This window comes from Protomyctophum parallelum, assembly GCF_964188405.1.
Source record: "Protomyctophum parallelum genome assembly, chromosome: 14".
NCBI lineage: Eukaryota > Metazoa > Chordata > Actinopteri > Myctophiformes > Myctophidae > Protomyctophum > Protomyctophum parallelum.
The window spans coordinates 48,223,806-48,245,493 of record NC_139709.1 but is presented as its reverse complement, the minus strand read 5'-3'; the positions used below and the strand labels follow the sequence as shown (position 1 = coordinate 48,245,493).

At 42.6% G+C, this 21,688-nt stretch overlaps 1 protein-coding gene across 1 annotated transcript; it reads right to left on the bottom strand.

The window, feature by feature from the left end:
• Positions 1-594: 594 nt before the first annotated feature.
• Positions 595-17,236, bottom strand: mfn1a (mitofusin 1a; the record flags this gene model as incomplete). Its single annotated transcript, XM_083782848.1, has 17 exons — positions 595-664; positions 963-1,097; positions 2,273-2,469; positions 2,696-2,785; positions 3,126-3,346; positions 4,056-4,158; positions 5,105-5,209; positions 5,839-5,965; positions 8,881-9,002; positions 9,633-9,700; positions 10,174-10,327; positions 12,393-12,500; positions 12,827-12,935; positions 13,471-13,595; positions 14,010-14,172; positions 16,527-16,662; positions 17,122-17,236. The coding sequence occupies 17 exons, from the start codon at positions 17,234-17,236 to the stop codon at positions 595-597; spliced, it is 2,148 nt and encodes a 715-aa protein (XP_083638974.1).
• Between the last annotated feature and the right edge of the window lie 4,452 nt (positions 17,237-21,688).

Genomic DNA, 21,688 nt, shown 5'->3' with positions numbered 1-21,688 from the left:
AGATGTTTTTGTATGTCTTGATTAATTGAAAATGGAGGACCCTGATGTAAACAAGTCTTAGTTATTTTTTCTGGTTTCATCCTTACTGATGTGACACATCGTTAGACTGACTCTTATTGCCGCTAATAATTGACAGTCACAAACAGCAGCTTAAAGTTTCTGATCTCAAAGGGCTTTTTGGGTGTCTCTGGTATTTATAAAGGTTTAATTGGACAGAAAGACATCCATTAGGACTTGTGTGATCTCTGCAGAGAAAATATGTTTCATACCAGGTCAAAGGTGCATGTTCTGTGACAACCGATAATTTAATTCTACCTCAGCAGGTAGAAAGTCGGTTCCAGGGGGTACCTAGCTAAATGAGCTAATACAGCTAATATTGATCTATAATCCACTTGGCCTATACTAATAAATGGAATTGTAATCTAAGAGTTCTTAACTGTTTAAACTGGAAGTGTAAAATGACTTTGCCACTCCTGCTGTTATATTTTAAATCAAGGCAAGACGGACAGCTGATGCTGATGGATGCTCCATAAGCACTGCTGCAGGTTTCCACGTTTCCATGTTTTCCATATATGGTGCTGTCAGGGCTTGTATTCAGTGGTGGTCTTGGAGATACTGCTCTGAGAATGCCCCTAGGAGGCCTTCAAGGTCAGTGGCTCTGTTTCTGTTGAAGATACAGGAAAGATTTGAATTTGAATCTCATATCTATCTATCTATCTATCTATCTATCTATCTATCTATCTATCTATCTATCTATCTATCTATCTATCTATCTATCTATCTATCTATCTATCTATCTATCTATCTATCTATCTATCTATCTATCTATCTATCTGTTATATACTGTCGTTTCTACAATGTGCAAGCTATTTCATAGGTTGTAGCATGGTTTTCATAGACCATGGTAGCTTGTTTCTCTTGCAAAACCTGTCAACACTGCCCATCAGGCCGGCGGTACCTACCGGAGGGCTTTGGAGCGCCGCTGGATTCTCTCCAGTCTCTGGATCCTGAAGCTCAGCTGTCTGATCTGACCTTCCAGCTCCGCTTCGTTCAGGTCCACTCTCTGACACAGACGATTGAAGGTGGATGCTAGCTCCCTGGGACAAAAGGGACATAAATTACTCTCCAGGCACCCCTGGACTTGCATCAATGCACCCTAGCATATAGGCTTAGGGTGCCACGGCACCCATTTTGAGAAACCCTGTGAAACCCTGTGCTAGTGATAAAAATATAAACTATTGAGAACCACTGATCTAGATTTCTCATACTCCTATAATAGACCAGATCAGAATGTTTTAAACAAAGCAGGTATTTTTTTATTTTTTTAAATAAAAAAATAATAATTTTGTAACCCATTTTTCAACCCTGTGTCAATTAACTAATGTGATCCTGGGCTCTACACACCCTCCGCCAACCTGGGGAGAGCAACGGACTCATGCTTCCTTCATGCATGAGTGTCCAAGTTGCTCCTTTACACCTGACAGGGGGGAGTTTCCCTGGTTGGACGTAGCGAGTGGAAGGAACACGTTATTCCAACCAGTTCCTTTCCCCTCCATCAGGCGCCCCGGCTGGCCAGGGGGAGGCAGTTTAGAGACCAGGATTACTGTATGTTTTTTGTGAGGGTACCTACCCTAGGGGACATGGGGAGAACATGCAAACTCCACACAGAAAGGCCCTTTCGCCAATCTCGCCTCGGGTATGGGCACTGATGACGCGGAGGAGGAAACACGCCACCAGCACCCACAGCGTCCCGAGCGGGAATCGAACCCAGGACCGTCTAGCTGTGAGGCGACAGCACTACCAACTGTGCCACCGTGGCAGTGCACAAAGCAGGTATTTATAATGACTATGGACGTTTATAGTAACAGCACAAACTAAAGTGGCCAGAACATTTGCTATGTCTAGTTTGTCAACCTAGCTGTGGATATTTGGAACAACATCATATATTTCTAATAGTCAATAAAGTGTTCTATGTTCTTCATTTTGGATTGTGGTGATGTAATAATGATTCGTTCTAATACTCTTTCTTTCTTTCTTTCTTTCTGGGCTTTTATGCCTTTATTATTGATAGGACAGTAGGCTGACAGGGAATGGGGAGAGAGAGATGGCAGAGTGACACACAGCCATTGCCCGTCAGGATCGGAACTCGAACATGCAAACGTGTCAGGCCTAGGTGCCCGGACCGCTACGCCAGTGGTCCTGCAGGCCTTCAGTGCTATTCTAAGTGTGTGTGTGTGTGGGGGGGTGGAGGGGGGGGGCTGTATATGCTCACTTGAGGACCTGCTGGCCACAGCTGTTGCTGGTGCGAGGTATGATGGTTTTGAGTCTGTGCGTGGCGTGCTCGGCAAACTGCTGCTTGAGGGCTCTCTCCCTGGAGGCGTTGGTCCAGGTGACTTTCTCATACAGGTAGACCAGTCCGTACAGCGACACAGAGAGGGCGATGATCCTCCATCCCATTGACCTCCACACCTGGATCACAAGGACAGTAGAACAGTGGTTGTTCTGATAAATGGTGCATTTATATAGCACTTTTATCGCTTTAGATAGCATTACATTCACCCATTCACACACACACACACACACACACACACACACACACACACACACACACACACACACACACACATTCTCTATTGTAACTGCAGGCTATTTACAGGTGTGAATAAAGTTTGAGAACCACTGTTAGTGTACATACCACTCCTCCAATGACCAACACTGTCATGGAGGCTCTGGAGGTGAGTGAGACCATGGAGAGCAGCAGCTCCTCTTTGAAGGTTGTACCTTCCTGGGAAGAGACAAGGAGAGCATCAACATGGACAAGATGGACAGCATGGAATTCAAATTCAAATCATGCCTAATTAAAGGGATAGTTCACCCTCTCAAAGATATTCAATAAATTACAAAACAAATGTTTAAGAAGTGGTTCAATGTCAGAAACAATTGGATATCGTAACCAATTCAACAGTTCCATTAGGCTTCGGGTCTGTCAATTTGAAGCCATGAAGACCTTTATTACTGATTAGCATGTAAGCCCAGATCAATGTGTTTACATCATTCATCCAGCAGAAATATCTCAACATGAACTACATTTCTCAGAAAACCTTAAAATAACATCCGAGTCGAACCTGAATCCTAGGGTCCAGGGTGTTCAGAGCCCGTTTGGCATTGTTGGGTCCAAGGAAGCGCGTCACCAGAGCGGTCCAGCCCAGAGAGAACTGGAACTCGATGCTCTCCTGGAAGTCTGCACACAGGGTGGCCAGGTCCAGGTCATAGGTCAGCTCAAAGCTGCTGATGGGGAGACTGAACTGCTCCTGAACCGCCAGGGACAACAGAGGACGCACGCTTTCTGGCCAAGACAAAGCATAGGTTTACTTTTATTTTCAAAGTTTACATTTTGTTTCAAAGAAAAGAGGTCGCACAGCTCGTATCCACGATGCAATAACTTTTTCTTTTATTACATTTTATCAAAACGTCTCGTGCGTGAGCATATAGCACATGTGTGGACTGCTTTACTGCCATTTGTAAGTATTCAGGATACCAATAAAAGTGTATGATAATCTGTTTCCCTCCGATAAAGGGTAATAGAGGACCATTGTTAATCATCCTCATTTCTACCCCCCTACAGGGACTGGACAGACAAGACTGAATGTGACGTGTGTACTGATGATCTTATCAGTCCTGGTTCTCCCTTCTCCAAATGGAAGGTAATAAGAAAACTAGCAATAGGTACTAGTAGTAAGTGTGCGTGCGTTTCTGTTTCCAGTGAGAAGATACCATCTATCTAAGAATCAAGAATCAACTTTATTGTCACATGACAAGTAAAAAGTGGGTGAAATTCGTTTTTGTGCATGATGTAGTTCCCATTGTGTCAAGAGAGGTGTGTGTGTGTGTGTGTGTGTGTGGGAGATAAGTTACAGTACACAGAACGTGTTACAGCTGCCCTCTACTGGATGAATAGGTATATAGCCTCTTGGCTCAGTGTAACCGATGTACAGTATTTACGTATACATGTACTGTATGTGTACGCACGTGCTTACTGTATGTACTGTATGTACCTGTCATGTTGTTCTGTGTGGTTTTGATGTCTCTGAGGGTGGCTGGAGAACATCGGACAGCCAAGGAACCTGTCATCATCTCCTCCACATGGGACACCATTCTCTGGAGCCAAGGCAGGACAGAGGATACGTTTATTGATGTGCAGCTGATAAACACACACACTGACGCACGTCGCACACACACACACACACACACACACACACACACACACACACACACACACACACACATGCATGCACACAGAGCCGACACTTGACCTACATTTTGCTAAGAGAGACGCTATAGCAGAACATTAAGCTGCTTTAATTCCAATCCTGTTTTGAACACACACACACACACACACACACACACACACACACACACACACACACACACACACACACGCGTAAAGTCCAGTAGTAGAACAGATAGTGGAAAGTGAGGTTAAGTAAGTCAGATGTTAAGTGTTGGAGTGTGGCTGGCTGCATGCTTCACTGTACAGATTACTGCACTGACCTGAACTTACCTAGTAAACTGTGGTGAGGTCAGTGTTAAAATGTAAATACAGCACTGGTTCTCACACTTCACTTCAAGGTCAAGTTCAAGGACACCCACATTCATTTTATTGGCTGCATCAAAGAAAGTTTGTCTAAGCCGGGCGCAAATCGTACACTGTGGGTGGTGTTAAACACCACTGAACACCCATCTGGAAATATTTTATTATATTTTATTATACATTACATTTGTAATTTACAGTACGTTTGCTTGTACATTTGCTATTTTCAATTTGCCAATGTATAGGTTTCAAGTGATTAAAATGTATATTTTTTATTGAAATCCCTACAATTCCAAGTGCTTGTCAGGGTGGGGGTCCCCAGTTTTGATTGATTGAATAGTTTATTAGACAGAAATGTAAACATTGCAACAGAGTACAGTCAAACACTGTCCAAAGGGGATAGCACCATTGTTTCCATTTAGGCCCTAAGTTCACATTATGATTACTTTGGGCGCTGCATGGCGGCCTGAAAAGGTTGAGAACTAGGGATGTGGTGTTTGTTTCAGTTCTTACATGCTTGTAGAGGCTCAGAGTGTCCTGTGTTGGGTTGAAGTCAGCTCGGAACTCCTCGACTATCACAGGCAGAGTTCTGATCTGGTCTGCGAGGGCAGCAGCCACCTGACACAGAAGCAACATTAACACAACAATACGTTTGACTTTTCACCCCTTAAAGGCCATTTTAGATTTTAAACACTTTAAAACCATTATTTTATACTTTGGCTATTCAAAAATAGCAGTACACTTTGTGCCGTGCTATGAGCTTCTAGATTTGCTATTATTATTTTATTTTATAAGCGAACATTTGTAACACAAATCTTTGCTTCTGGGGGTCGCTGGTGGCCAAATACATATCATGTTGGGGGTTCTTGACATGAGAACATTTGAGACCAACTGATATATAATATAAGTATACTTTTTGCAAAAAACTGTCAGGATTTAGAAAACATTTGTAGAATGGCCTCAGGTCTTAATGGGTCAACCTACAAAATATTACAACCTTGCACCATCCGACGTATATCCCTGTGGCAGAACTTTCTTCTATGTGTGTGATTTGTCCGTGTGTACATATACATGTATGCATATTTAATACATGGCATTGGTATTTTTTTATTATTGCTTTGTTTTTTATGCACAGCCCTTTGGGACATGATTTGTGATATTGGGCTATAACCATTCAAATCTGACGTGACTTGACGAGGTGCTGTTTGTAGATCTGCTATTTGAAGCCTTAAGGAGCTGCTGTGTACCTTGGTGACCACGCCTTCTGCCAGAGCCTTCATCTGGAGCCTGACGCTGTCGGTCAGACGGTTGATCTGACCTCGGACAAAGTCCAGGCGGTCTCTCTGCTCCTCTCTCTCCTCCAGGCAGTAGATCCTACAAGGGGTGGATCGAGGTCTGCTTTAGTTCTCCTCCTCAACATGTTGGTATAGAACAACAGAGCAATGTTGATTTTCACAGCAGATTTTGATTCAGTTCAGTCATAGTCTCTTGAATAGAATTTAATTCAGTTGCAGTCATATTTTAGTATTCTGAAATGTTTTAGTGTTAGTCTCTCTTGATTTTGTCGAAAACAATGAATTTTGGCAGGCCTTGATGACGCCATCAAGGCCTGCCAAAATTCATTGTTTTCGTCAAAATCAACTGTAGATTTTAGTCAACTAAAATCTTAATTAGTCGACAAAACTAGAGACTAACACTAAAACATTTCAGAATACTAAAATATGACTGCAACTGAATTAAATTCTATGGCTGATTTTAAGCTTGGTTGCATGCTGAAAATAGCCGATCTACAAGCTCACAACACTTGTTTGAGTCGATAAAATCAACACCGCAACAGGGTTGAGAACACAACAGCACAGAAAGATGATCGAGAAACAAATTGATCTCCTCTGAACTTTTTCCTGCCTGAGAGGGTTGGCTGAGTGGGAAATGAAGGCACATTAGATAAGGATCAGAATTACTAGTACATTTTACATTTTAGCAAGAACATTATTTAGTTTTCTTCTGTTTTGTTTAGTTTTTTTCTCCGTTTTGTTTTGCCTACACCTTTTCGGTGCCACCTCTGCTTATGTAAACACAACTGAAGTATTTTACCATGTAACTGTAAAGCACCAAAATTCATTCAATGACAGTAGACTCTCCTGGGATTAGTACAGATACTCTTGGTCAAATATTACATACAGTACAACGTTAACCTTGCTCAGTCAATTGCGCAGTACTGGAGTACCTGCTTTAAAAAATAAATACATAAAATAAAACAACTTACTTAAAGTGTTAGTACATGCTTAAAAAAGTCTTAAGCATTCAAAAGCACTAAATATACAGTACATTTCCATTTCATTTGCTGTATTGACATTTTGTATTTTAGTTTGGGTTGTGGTCAAAAGTACACTCTGGGCCTGATTCTTCAACGCGCTTCCGCTTATATATTGACGTGACGCTAGCGGAAAGGCATTTACGTGGATTTCCCACATTAATTTGGAATTCATGGAAATGGCCGTGAACTTGACGCTGACTTTGGTTGATCGGCAACTCCGCTAAATCCTCCGCCACCTCTTTAGGTGGCGGAGAAATTTGCGGAAGCATACACTTGCATATATAGATTTATTCAGAAGGCTTTAGTCTTCATGCTGAATCAATAAATAGTCCCCAAATCTCAGATAAAATATGTAGGCATGTGTCCCCAACATATTGGTCGATCAGCACATAAAAAAACGATATATATATATATAATATATATATATATATAAAAGCAGAGTGCACTTGTATGCCTAAATGCATATGCATTCTAGAGGCAAGTTAGCCTATAGAGTCCCATAAGGAAACTGCCCCTGCAAGCCCCGACACCTTTTTATTTATTTATTAGGATATTTATATAGCATGCCATGCGCGATTGCGCTGCTCACTTGACAGCCTTCTCTAGGCTACTCGCAGTGCAAGCGTTGTGAGCTTGTAGATCCGGCTCTCGCGCATGTTAAAAAACAAACTCACAATTATAATAAGAACATAGGCCTACACTTATCTGCATTTTGCACTGTACGAATCTAACGTTGTTTAGTGTGTGTTAGTGACTGTATTGTTTAGTGAGTCAGTTCTCTTGACTGTCGGTGTGTGTGTGTGTGTGTGTGTGTGTGTGTGTGTGTGTGTGTGTGTGTGTGTGTGTGGCGGACAGCAGCATGCTGCCGCTGAACCGAGTCCAATCTGGGTGAAATTTACATTGGAAAATTAATATAACGGCGCGGTGAGCCCGGCCAGGACAGAACACGGCCCGGCCCGACTGACATTCTGGTTCACAGGCATGCCGGTCTGACAGACAGACAGCAGTCACGAGGGCTAATTAGCCCTATAAATCCACATTATGGCATCAGCGCGTGCAATTTGGCCAGTCAGTTTTAAGCCAGCTCACCGTAATTCATTATAATATGGGCAACGTTGTAGCTGTGTAGGCTGTAGGCTACTACATTGATCTCATCATGAGATCAATCAAGTTTGCCAAGTGTCCCGACTCCCGCGAATCATTTTAATATGAGGACATCATGAAATGAACCATGCACTTACATCTGACAAAGAGGATATAGGCTACCCGCTGTATATGGTTGAAATTCTAAATAGCTATGCCTACATGTCCATGCTCAGAACAAATCCATTCTCCACTATATGCATTCAGACAGCTGACAGTGAGATGATATTAATCTATTCCCCGAATGAATCAATGCAGCTCTGATTAAAAAAAAGTATCGGATATCTCTTTACTTTTGCAGGGCGCCTTTCTTTTTTTATAACCCTGCAGTGCATTCATCCTGTCAAAATTAACTACTCTACAAGCTCATCGCGCTGTTGTATAGAATTGAAATCCTCTGTGCAGGCTATGATGACGTATTTCGAGATTTCCTGTTGCCCTTATATGGTGTAGAATGGGCGTGGATGTTCCAACTAACCAGGCGACACCAGGCGAATCGCTTGGGAAAAATGCGGAAAGGATACACTCGGCGATCCGCACAAATGAAGTGATTACACCAGCTTCCCTGAATAACACGTCCTCTCAACGTAGGATGATCGGACGGATAAATACGATATCCGTTTCCGCCACCGTTACACTCTGGCGCATTTCGTTTTTGAAGAATCAGGCCCTTTGTCTTTGAAATGTAGTGGAGTGAAATCATACGCTTCCAAAAACAAAAAACAAAAAAAAAGGCTCAAGTAAAGAACAGATACTCATGTTAGTGTCAGTGTCCACCACTTGTCCTTGTAGAGATATTTACCGAAGGAATACTTGCTCAGACCCTTACTTCCTGTCTGCTGAGGAGATGTTGATGGCGTCCATGACAGCTTTGATGGCCTCTGTGATCTCCCAGGCTCTGACCGTGTGCTGCTCAAACTTTGTCTTCACCGCCGACTGGGAGATGAACTCCTGAGAGGCCAAATGCTCACTTAGAAAGGACACTGCTGAAATCTGACATTTTAGAAAAGAATAATAAAGTAACACCTACTCTGATACCTTAATAATTTAATAATTTTCATAATGTTGCTGATATCTGAGGTGGGTGGGTCTTTCAGTGCCTTCATAGCCTCGATACCCAGGCTTTTATGTTCGTTCGCATCGGCACAAAAATTAAAATGAATGAATGATTGGTGAACCAATATTCTCCAGCACTTGCTCCATGCACGCCCACCCCTCTCTAGACCAGAAAGCATGCTGGCTGGGCCAGGCTATGCCCCATTTCTTTTAATGAATATCTTAAAAAAAGATATTCACTTTTTTCATTGATTTTGCCCCACCTATGATAGGGCCCCTCATGATACCTATTTTTTGTTTTAGTTTTTTTTGTGAAAAGTCATGATGAAATATTAAAGAAGTTGCCATGTATTGCTGTACTTCAATATATTTGGATGAGAAATATGTTTTATGGAATATATTACTATATTATTGGGTAAAATATACCCGTGTTTAGTGATGGTTTGACAAAAGTTATGCTTAGTGTTCTAGGGTTAAGACCGCATTTGACTGGATAGCTGTAAACAAACTTGAATGTCTCTCTACCTCAAATGTCCTCTCAAAGCTGTGGAACTCTCTCAGTCTTTCGTGGAAGCCCTCTGCCAGCGCTTCACCTGCAGTAGGAAAGCACACAGTGCAGAATGAGAGGAGTGCTGGTGATTCCATCCAGGCCACACACACACACACACACACACACACACACACACACACACACACACACACACACACAGAGCTCATGGTGAAGTGTGTGTACTCACTACTACAGGGTTGAGTTAGTGGTTCTCAACCCTACAGATTTTCAGTCTGAACAAGTTTCCTTAAAATCACATAAGGATGCCTGGTCAATGCGGGTATAGGTAGAATACAAAACCAGCAGTACACGAGATCCAGGGCTTGAAACCAACCACATGGTCCCTAATTGCCGGGCGACAATTTTGACACGATCGTAAATCGGCTATTTTCAGTGAAGAGACTTGAGGTGTACAGGGAAAAAGGTAGCTGACCTAGTATAGGGCCCTGGGGTATAGGTGGTTAGTATATAGGTGGTTAAACTATCCCCAACGGTCTCTGACCCGCAGTCTCTCACCTGTCTCAGGCATGCCGTGGGCCCGCTGCATCCTGAAGAACAGCACCTCCTTGGCCGATACGAAGAAGATCCTTCCCGGAGCCTCTTCCAGACTCACCACCTTCAGCTCCTCGGCCAGGAAGCTGACACAGCGCTCTATGTGTTGCATCCTTACCTGTGTGGATCACCCATAAACACAAACAGACAAGACATTTACAGTAGGAGGGATATCGCTCTATTCACCACCTTTATCAAGAACATTTTGTCTAGTGGATAACTGGACACAGATACTTCTCAGTGTTACAGTCTTCTACTGTTGGTTTGATTGATTGAATACTTTATAGAAGGTATGCGCATGCATTGACCAGCTCAGTGACCTTGTGGTTTGAGTGTCCATCCTGAGACTAGGAGGTCGGTGTTCAATCCCCGGCCGGATCATACCAAAGACTCTGAAAAATGGGACCCAATGCCTCCCTGCTTCCCGGCACTCAGCATCAAGAGTTGGATTGGGGTAAGTCCTGTACTGTACTCAGACTGTACTCAGAGTAATGTACTCCTGTGCTGTCCTCTGTAATGTACAGTTCTGTACTGTACGATTGTAATGGTTATAGTGCACAGTGTGAAGCTCAACAGCGGCACTTTAAGGTATGTCACCCGACTCACCCAGTGGAGACCTGAGGCCAGTCATTGGAGCGGTGTGCACCGTTCAAAAAGTAAAATCCTCAGGAAATAGGAATCAGTGGATTGGTTGTGAGACAGTGCTTAGATGTTTGTACAGTATGCTAACTCAGCACTTGTAAAAGTAATGAATGATCTTAGGGTGTCTGCTGACAAGAAACATGTATCCGTTCTCTTACTTCTAGATTTAACGGCTGCATTTGACACGATTGATCATTCAATTTTAATACAGCGTTTGGAGCACTGGATAGGCCTGTCTGGTACGGCCCTGTCCTGGTTCACCTCCTACCTATCAAACAGAAGTTACTTTGTCAATCTAGCCGAGTTTGACTCAGACAAACACGACATCAGTTCTGGTGTTCCACAGGGCTCGATTCTTGGTCCTCTGCTGTTCTCCTTGTACATTCTGCCATTGGGCGAACTCATTACCAATCACGGAGTCAATTTTAATTTCTATGCTGATGATACCCAACTATATCTTTCTGTGCCCCAGATGATCCCTGTGCTTTAGACCCGCTGTTGACCTGTCTGTCTAGCATCAAATGTTGGATGAGTGAGAACTTTCTCAAGCTAAATGAGGACAAGACAGAAGTTCTCATAATCAGTTCTAGCGAGCAGAAAGAATCAATAATAAGCAGACTTGGCAACCTGACTGTAGAAAGTAACAGTACAGTAAAGAACCTGGGGGTTATTATTGATTCTGAATTGAATTTTAATTCACACATTAATCATGTTACCAAGATTGCCTTTTTTCACCTTAGAAATATTGCACGAATCAGAGACTATTTGTCCTTGGACGATGCAAAAACGCTAATCCACGCCTTTGTTTTTTCTCGGCTTGACTACTGCAATGCACTCTTTTCAGGACTCCCTAAGAAAACGACTGACAGATTACAACTTGTCCAAAAGCAGCAGCTAGAGTTTTAACTAGAACTAAGATGAGAGAACATATTACTCCAGTTTTGGCATCACTGCACTGGCTTCCGGTTGTTTTTAGGATTGATTTTAAAATTATTTTACTTGTCTATAAAGCTCTCAATGGTCTCGCACCTCTGTACCTCCGTGACTGCCTACCTAGATATGTCCCTAACCGCCCCCTCGGGTCCTCCAATGCTGGCCTACTTTAAGTGCCTAAAAGAATGTGCACAAAAAGGTATGGTGAGGCAGCTTTTTGCTTCTACGGCCCAACAGCCTGGAATAAACTTCCATTCGAGCTCAGACACTTTTTTTTTTTCGAGCTGTAGACATTTTTAAATCTCAACTCAAGACTCACCTCTTCACTCTTGCTTTTAGTTGAGTTTTACTATGCACGTTCCTACCCTGCCCTGACTGATTTGCTGCATGTGGTGTTTTTATTAGTTTTTATTTATTTTATGTTCTTATATTCAATTTTGTTCTTTGCCATTGTTCTATCATTTTAACTACTTGTGTTTTATTGTATTATATTGTTGTGTCCTCTGTGTGAAGCACTTTGAGCTGCATTTATGTATGAAAGGTGCTATACAAATAAAGTTTATTATTATTATTATTATTATTATTATTATATTATTATTATATCTTACAGCTTCTATGGACTCTGGCTCAGTTATAGACGCATCCCATCTGTTCTGGAGGATGAAGATGTTTGGTTTAGAGATCCTCTCGCTGACCTTGTGGAAGAACAGCTTCTCCTGTTGAGGGAGAATTAGCAATATGAAAGGATTGGATTGGATACTCGTTTAACACTCACACAGTACTACACATTATCAAACTGGTGAAATTGCTGAATGTAATGACAGACTATTGTTCATGTTAAATGGATTCTGAACAGTTATTCAATAAAATGTTGCTAAAATACCCCATGAAGTGTGATCTTGTGTGGGATCCTTTTTTCTACTCTATGGCATGTGCTCATAAAATATTGATCTATATTTACATATATATTTTACAGTATAATTTAATGAGTGAATGCTTTATAGTGTAAATAAATTAATGGTGAATAAGAGGTTCTCCTAACTGTGTTCATGAGCGTTGACTCAGCGTTTCCCACCAGCACAAACACATCAGCATCCAGACAGAACTGATCAATCCAGCTGTCCAGCTCCATGTTCACATCCGTTCCTGGACTGGTAGATATAGTTAAAAGGTCAAATAATTATGTATATAATATCACAAATGTCCAAAACCTTTCAGGGAATGGGAAAAATAACCTGTTTCAAATGGACCCATTGTACAGTAGTTATTTATAGGCACTAACTGATGTTAGTACTTCTCATTGGTTAAAATGTTAAATGATTGTAAAATCCAAAGACCAGTTTCAAATGGAGGACCCTGATGTAAACAGCTTGTAGCAGTTTTTGTATTGACTTCGTTATGAAATGTATCCATTCTACATACTGTGAATAAAAACTTCAATCAATCAATCAATCAATCAATCAATATACATTTTCACATATTTTCTTTCATAATTGCATGCAAAAATAGAGAATCTACAAGTTCACGTAGGTCGGCTATTTTCACTACTTTAGACACTCTTGATTTGTAGGCTACAGCAAAGTAGGATAGGCCGATTCATTTAAAAAAAACATACGTTGAAATATGGAAATATGACGTCTCTGCTCGACAACGACAATATTCTATTCTATATGTGTTGTTGCTGACCTGTCCACCAGTACTAGGTCGTCTCTAAGCAGAGCACAGCAAGCTTTGGGCCAGAACACACTGACCAGACTGCCCGAGTGCACACTGGGGTCCATGTGGAGCGCATGGGCTAACTCGTTCACTGTCTGAAGGAGAAGAGAGGAGAGGAGAAGAGAGGAGAGGAGAGGAGAGGATGGGAGGGGAGGGGAGGGGAGGAGAGGGGAGGGGAGGGGAGGGGAGGGGAGGGGAGAGGAGAGGAGAGGAGAGGAGAGGAGAGGAGAGGAGAGGAGAGGAGAGGAGAGGAGAGGAGAGGAGAGGAGAGGAGAGGAGAGGAGAGGAGAGGAGAGGAGAGGAGAGGAGAGGAGAGGAGAGGAGAGGAGAATTTTATGAGATGATGTATGATGATAAGAGCGCCCCTCACTTCACACGGGTGTGATTTATTCAAAAATAGCAGATCTACAAGTCCTCCGAGCTTGTATATCTGGCAACCAATGTGTCAACCAATGTGATGTATAATACAGCATATTAATGTACTGCTAGCGTCATCCAGTGGTTCCTACATGGACACTCCTCCTCTCGCCGGACGTCTCCGTGGTGATGTAGGCCTCGTCTCCGTCCGTCCCCTCCACCCGCAGGAAGCAGTTGGTGGTGTGTCCCATGCCGCTGGGCAGGACCCTGTCCCTCAGCATGGCGTTGATCACTGTGCTCTTACCATTACTGGTCCTGGAGACGCACAATGACAGGCAAAGACCTCTGTCACCCACTGGGACGTTATATTAGTCTCATTAATAGTGCTTGTAAAGTAACTAACCCATTCTGACCTGAGATCAGATTCATACGAGGTTTCCGCCGGACACACACTGGTCTGACGAACCCATTCTGACCTGAGATCAGATTCTAAAAATGTCAGTCGCTCTTCGATTTTTCAAAAATAGCAGACCTACAAGCTCGTATCGCGCCACTCGGTGGCGCGATATGAGCTTGTAGATCTGCTATTTTTCAATAGCTAAAAGCATAACATGATGCCAACACCAAAATGGGTGCCCGGTCAGAATGGGCTAAGGTACATAATCAAGTACTGTACTTAAGTACAATGTTGAGGTTTTACTTCTACTCCACTACGTCTTATAGGCAAATATTGTATACTTTTATGCCACTGCAATTATTTTAAAACCTTATAGTTACTATAGTTACTATTTGGATTATTACAAAACATACATTAACCACTTCCAAAAAAAAAAAAAAAAAAATCTGATTACAAAATAAATTGCATTGATGCAAAACCAGTGTAAGGATTTTAGACCAAATTCCTTTATAATGGGATGGTATCAGGAAGGTAGATTTGTTAGTGGAGATGTATCGGCAGGCGGAGAGTGTGTCATTTTAGATTTAGATTTTAACTGGCCTACTTTCTTTTCTTTTTTTTATACTGTTTTTATTAGGCATTTTTTGTATGACAACATCAGAATATTATCGACAATGATAATGAGTAGTTCTGTTAAATAAAATGAAAATAAATAAATAACAGGCAATGTAAATGTTCCACATACAATACATAATAAAAAAGACATATAAATGTGATAAACATGAAAAAACTAAAAACAGTTAAACAATGACAAGTGTGAACAAACAAACAAAACAGACAACAGGACAGACACTCTTGCTCTCAAACTTTCCCAACATGTTGTTGTAAATTAAGTGAATTACAGACATTCTTTTTTTAAATGAGAAAAAATAAAATAAAGAAAAAACACTCAGTTCCTTTTTTTTTTCTTTCCAATTTTCTATTGTGCTATCTATTGTGTAGCGTGCACCTATTGAAATATTCAATGAAGGGTTGCCATGTCTGGTAGAATCTATCTTCACTCCCTCTCAATTCAAACTTAATCTTTTCCAATTGTAAGTAGTGCATAACATCTCTCATAAGTGAAGTGTGAGTCGGAACCTGTGCTTGTTTCCAATTCAACAGTATCAGTCTGCGAGCCAGTAGAGTCACATATTTCACCATGTTATATTGGAAAGTAGACAGTTTGACCCCGGGCCCCCTGACTCCCATAACTGCTGTCAGTGGACCTGGGTCAAAAGGTCTTCCAACAATGTCTGACAGTGATTTAAATATACTTTGCCAATATGATGTTAGTTTAGTGCAATGCCAGAACATACGAGCTAGAGTGGCCGGCGACTGGCCACATCTGTCGCAGGCTGGATTCACATTTGGATACATTCTGTTGAGTTTTTCCTTTGACAAATGTAACCTGTGTAATATTTTAAACTGTATAAGACCGTGCCTGGCACATACTGAAGAAGAGTGCACAAACTTTTGAAATGTAGACCATTGCTCGTCAGTGATAGATATTCCTAAGTCGTTTTCCCAAGCAGTTTTTAAATACTCCAAGGAGGCATTATTATCTAAACATGAGAGCAATGGGTCAGGTAGAAATATAGATTCCATTGATGAGTTGGGAGGTATGTTTGGAAATGAAGCAGTGTGTTGTGTTAAAAAATGTCGTATCTGTAGAAATCTAAAGAATTGTGATTGGGGTAAATTGAATTTGCGTCGTATTTGTCGGAAATAACCCATCAATATAAAGATCTTTGAAGGAGTGAATACCATTTCTATGCCACACTTTAAACAATGAGTCAGAAAGGGACGGTAAAAAAGCATGGTTAGCGACCAGAGGTGCACGCACAGAACCGGGTGCCTAACTGGCCTACTTTAACCATTATCTTACTTTGGCTATTAAAAAATAGCAGATATACCAGATCATAGAGCGTCATTTCGTGCCACTATATGAGCTTGTAACTTGCAAATCGTGAAAATGTGTGCAAATCTTTGAATAAATATATGTTTAATGTTTTTATATAATTTTTTTAACTCAAATCTTTGCTTCTGGGGGGGGGGAGTCCCTGGAACAATTTTTTTTTAGATGGGTGTCCGCTGCCAAATGTATATATTTTGGGGGTCATTGAAATGAAAACGTTTGAGCACTGTTTTTCAGTTAGGATTTAGAATACTGTCTGTCTGTCTGTCTGTCTGTCTGTCTGTCTGTCTGTCTGTCTGTCTGTCTGTCTCTCACCTGCCAAAGAAGGCCACCTTCATGTGCCTGCGAGCCAGCACCTCCCGAATGGTTGCCAGTTTGGTGGCGCAAGACTGCATCTCCAGCCTCTGTTCCTCCAGAACCACCTCTCCCAGGTCAGAAGTACCCCACGTCTCTGAAACAACAACACCATCCACTTCATTCATACCAAATAACCAATATGCATCTCCCATGTGGATTGCAAATTTCGGGGGCATCAGTTTTGAAAAGAAAGTCCATTCGTGCTGAATATATTGTGCATGATCTTATTCAACCTAGCTCATTTTGTTAGCTGGTCTGAGTAATGAAATTGTGTTTAAATAGTGTTTCTCCTGTTTTGTGAAGTGTTGTGTTGTTTTACAGAGAGTGGTTCAAGCTGTTTATTGTCACATGCATAAATACAGCTGGTAGCAACATTGGCAGAGCCAGTGCAATTTCTTTGCTCAGATTCCTTAACAGTGTGGATGACAAATTAAAGACGATTAAATGCAAATATTTCAGAAATAATAGCAAAAGAAATTGGTCAAATGTACGTGCAAGGGTCATGCCTTTAAGTCTGTGTATTTGGAGCTAACGTGGCTGTGTGTTTTCCTACCCTCAATGAAAGTGGTGCCCTCTTTAACGTAGTCCAGTAGCTGGTCAAACACTCCAGTGATGGTCCTCTTGGCCACAACAAAGTGCCTGAGAGGAGAGGCGTCCATGTGCTCCATAGTAACACACTATAGAACAGCAGAACATGAGTACTGAATGACCAGAACAGGGGTAGGCAACTTTAACCCATTCTGACCTGAGATCAGATTCTAAAAAATGTCAGTCGTTCTTCGATTTTTCAAAAATAGCAGACCTACAAGCTCGTATCGCGCCACTCGGTGGCGCGATATGAGCTTGTAGATCTGCTATTTTCCAATAGCTAAAGCATAACATGATGCCGACACCAAAATGGGTGCCCGGTCAGAATGGGTTAATGATGGAGCAATAAATAAAAAATAAATAAAATACAAATGTTCGAGATAGAACCATATACTCCATGTTGCAAATGTTCATTGTATAGCAGCTCTCACCTTCACACCGGGAGCACACAGGTATAGTTCACATGGATTCACTGGTCCACTCTGCACTAACACTGTCCATGATGTTGTAGTGATACTACTGTATTATGTCCATTATGTCCATGAAGTTCTCCTCTAGACCTGTGCAGGGGCAACACAGAGCTGTAACATAGTATTAAATGCCACCACACCAATCTGTTATTACACTCTGTAGCAAAGAATCAGCGTCTCGGTGTGTGCACAAGAGAAAGTTGTGTGTGTGTGTGTGTGTGTCTGGACATCTCTGATCCTCTTACAGAGACTTATCTGTAGCAGGTTCAGTGGTACACATCCTGCTTCCTTCACCTTGCTGTGCTGTGCTGTACTATATGTGCTGTGCTGTGCTGTGCTGTTTCTCTTGGAGCGATCAGCATCACCGCTCAAAAACGACAAGCAGGCGAGTCACCACCATTCATTGTGAGTACGTCGCGACACCCCCACAGATAGGTGATTTCATCCCCCCCACTTTTGATCAAATAAATAAATATAACGCCAAATTCCCCCCTCCCCACGCTCAACCCCCCCCGCCTTCAGATACCCTGCGACACCCCTTCAGATACCCTGTGACACCCCTTCAGATACCCTGTGACACCCCTTCAGATACCCTGTGACACCCCTTCAGATACCCTGTGACACCCCTTCAGATACCCTGTGACACCCCTTCAGATACCCTGTGACACCCCTTCAGATACCCTGTGACACCCCTTCAGATACCCTGTGACACCCCTTCAGATACCCTGTGACACCCCTTCAGATACCCTGTGACACCCCTTCAGATACCCTGTGACACCCCTTCAGATACCCTGTGACACCCCTTCAGATACCCTGTGACACCCCTTCAGATACCCTGTGACACCCCTTCAGATACCCTGTGACACCCCTTCAGATACCCTGTGACACCCCTTCAGATACCCTGTGACACCCCTTCAGATACCCTGTGACACCCCTTCAGATACCCTGTGACACCCCTTCAGATACCCTGTGACACCCCTTCAGATACCCTGTGACACCCCTTCAGATACCCTGTGACACCCCTTCAGATACCCTGTGACACCCCTTCAGATACCCTGTGACACCCCTTCAGATACCCTGTGACACCCCTTCAGATACCCTGTGACACCCCTTCAGATACCCTGTGACACCCCTTCAGATACCCTGTGACACCCCTTCAGATACCCTGTGACACCCCTTCAGATACCCTGTGACACCCCTTCAGATACCCTGTGACACCCCTTCAGATACCCTGTGACACCCCTTCAGATACCCTGTGACACCCCTTCAGATACCCTGTGACACCCCTTCAGATACCCTGTGACACCCCTTCAGATACCCTGTGACACCCCTTCAGATACCCTGTGACACCCCTTCAGATACCCTGTGACACCCCTTCAGATACCCTGTGACACCCCTTCAGATACCCTGTGACACCCCTTCAGATACCCTGTGACACCCCTTCAGATACCCTGTGACACCCCTTCAGATACCCTGTGACACCCCTTCAGATACCCTGTGACACCCCTTCAGATACCCTGTGACACCCCTTCAGATACCCTGTGACACCCCTTCAGATACCCTGTGACACCCCTTCAGATACCCTGTGACACCCCTTCAGATACCCTGTGACACCCCTTCAGATACCCTGTGACACCCCTTCAGATACCCTGTGACACCCCTTCAGATACCCTGTGACACCCCTTCAGATACCCTGTGACACCCCTTCAGATACCCTGTGACACCCCTTCAGATACCCTGTGACACCCCTTCAGATACCCTGTGACACCCCTTCAGATACCCTGTGACACCCCTGACGACAAGCATTAAATGCAGAATGTATACAGCCAAAGAAAGCACAACAACATCAAGGCATTCTTAAATAGTAAAAATCACACCTGTGTGAAGTGAGGGGTGTTCATTGTCAATGGCATTCAATGTTTGTGTTGACACAATGTTCAGTGCGCAGCTTCAATCCAGAAATGTTTTAAAAGAACACAACCCAAGCCAGAAATCAGTTAGTTGTGGATTCAGAACCTGAGTTTCAACAGCCACATTAACAAAAAGCCAACCTACCTTAAGAATATGCCAGCCTGTCTTAACCCATTTAGGCCTGAGGCCGATTCTACACAAAACCAGCCTTTATTTTAAGAAAATGTTGAGGATTAAAGGGCTTATACATGCTTATACATGCTACTGTATACAAATAAGCTTGTTATAAAAAAAAACGTACTTTGCCTTATGCAAAGCCAGTGCAATTAATTTGTGTTTAGGACGCAGGGTGCAAACTAGAGGCATACTTGATGGAATAGTGAAATTGAGAGTGTGGGCTTTAGCTATTGGTCGTCCACATCATTACAGCTTGGAGGTGGACACTGTTGGCCAGAGCGACTGCTGTGATAAAAATGACTCATGAATTAGTGACAAAAGGGACATGTTTTTATTTTAGCTTCAAACTATCAAAAGACGAACACTCAAAGTAGTCATTTGAGACGATGTAGTGCTATTTTTTGTACCAGAAATGGCTCTGGTCAGTGGTCAGGCCCATTGTCATTGTTCCCAAATTGCATCATTCCCAAGTAGGCCGGTGCCCGACAGGCACAGGTGTATGGTTATTAAAAAACAGAAAAAGGAGGTTCCCATCTTGAAAGGTAAAAACCCTAAAAGGGGTTCCTGTCCTAATAAATGGGTTAATGTAATTGTGTCTGTATGGTAGACTATAGAGTATGTTAATACAATATCACCTTTACAATTGGGGTGGTTGTATTTGTCTCCCTGCTCTTCTATTGAGAAAACATTTTGAAACATGTGAAATGGGACATTCTGCATAACGAGTAGGCTACTTTCTACTTTCGGTATAGGCATACTTTTGATAGTACATTTTCATACCAATAGTTTTGTACTTTTACTCAAGTAAATTTTGAATTCCAGACTTTTACTTTGCAGTATTGCAGTATTTTTTCCCAGTGGTGGAAAGTAACTAAGTACATATAAAGTACTGTACATCAGTACAATTTTGAGGTATTTTCTACTTTACTTGAGTACTTCCAATTTCCAAATACTTTTACTCCTACTCCACTACATCTCAGAGGCAAATATTGTGGGCTTGTAGATTTTCAAAATATTTTTTTAAACATTTGAGTACTTTTACTTTTGATACATTTTGATAGCAATACTTTTGTACTTTTACTCAAGTACATTTTGAATGACAGGCTTTTACTTGAAACAAAGTACATTACAGTATTGATACTTTTACTTAAGCAAGAAATGTGAATACTTTTGTCCCACACTGCACACAGTTACTGTCCAGCATGCACTGAATAGGACAGATAAGAGCTATCACAGTCACCACGGCCATGACCACGGAGCCTTGGTTCGCGTGAAAAAGGGCAGTGACACTACCACAGAATCTCACCCAACTCACACGCTCTGTTTCATCATTAAAGACACACTTAACATCAGACTCACATTTCATCAGACATGTCACTGTCATCAGCATGTCACTCACACACAATGACGCACAACCCCCCTGTCTTATCTCCACGGTGTGTGTGTGTGTGTGTGTGTGTGTGTGTGTGTGTGTGTGTGTGTGTGTGTGTGTGTGTGTGTGTGTGTGTGTGTGTGTGTGTGTGTGTGTGTGTGTGCGCCTGCGTGCATGCGTGCGTGAACAGATCACCTAAGTTTGACTGCAGGAACCTGCAGGTGTTAGGACCCTGAGGAGAAACACACAGAGAGAGAGAGAGAGAGAGAGAGAGAGAGAGAGAGAGAGAGAGAGAGAGAGAGAGAGAGAGAGAGAGAGAGAGAAATGGGAGAGACAACAAGACTTGAGTAAAGGGTGGGCAGACAGAAGCATAGAGGAAGAGAGATAAGAAGATAGACTGTTGGGAGACATTAAAGTGAAGTGTGGAGAGACAGAATGACAGCATGAGATGGAGAGACAGATAGACAGAGAGAGAGAGAGAGAGAGAGAGAGAGAGAGAGGGGGGGGGGGAGGGGGGGTCAGGGAGGAGTTGGGGGAAGGAGGAGTCTTGAAATGGGGAGATATAAATGACAGGCGGTGAGAAGAGAGAGAAGAGCTGAGGG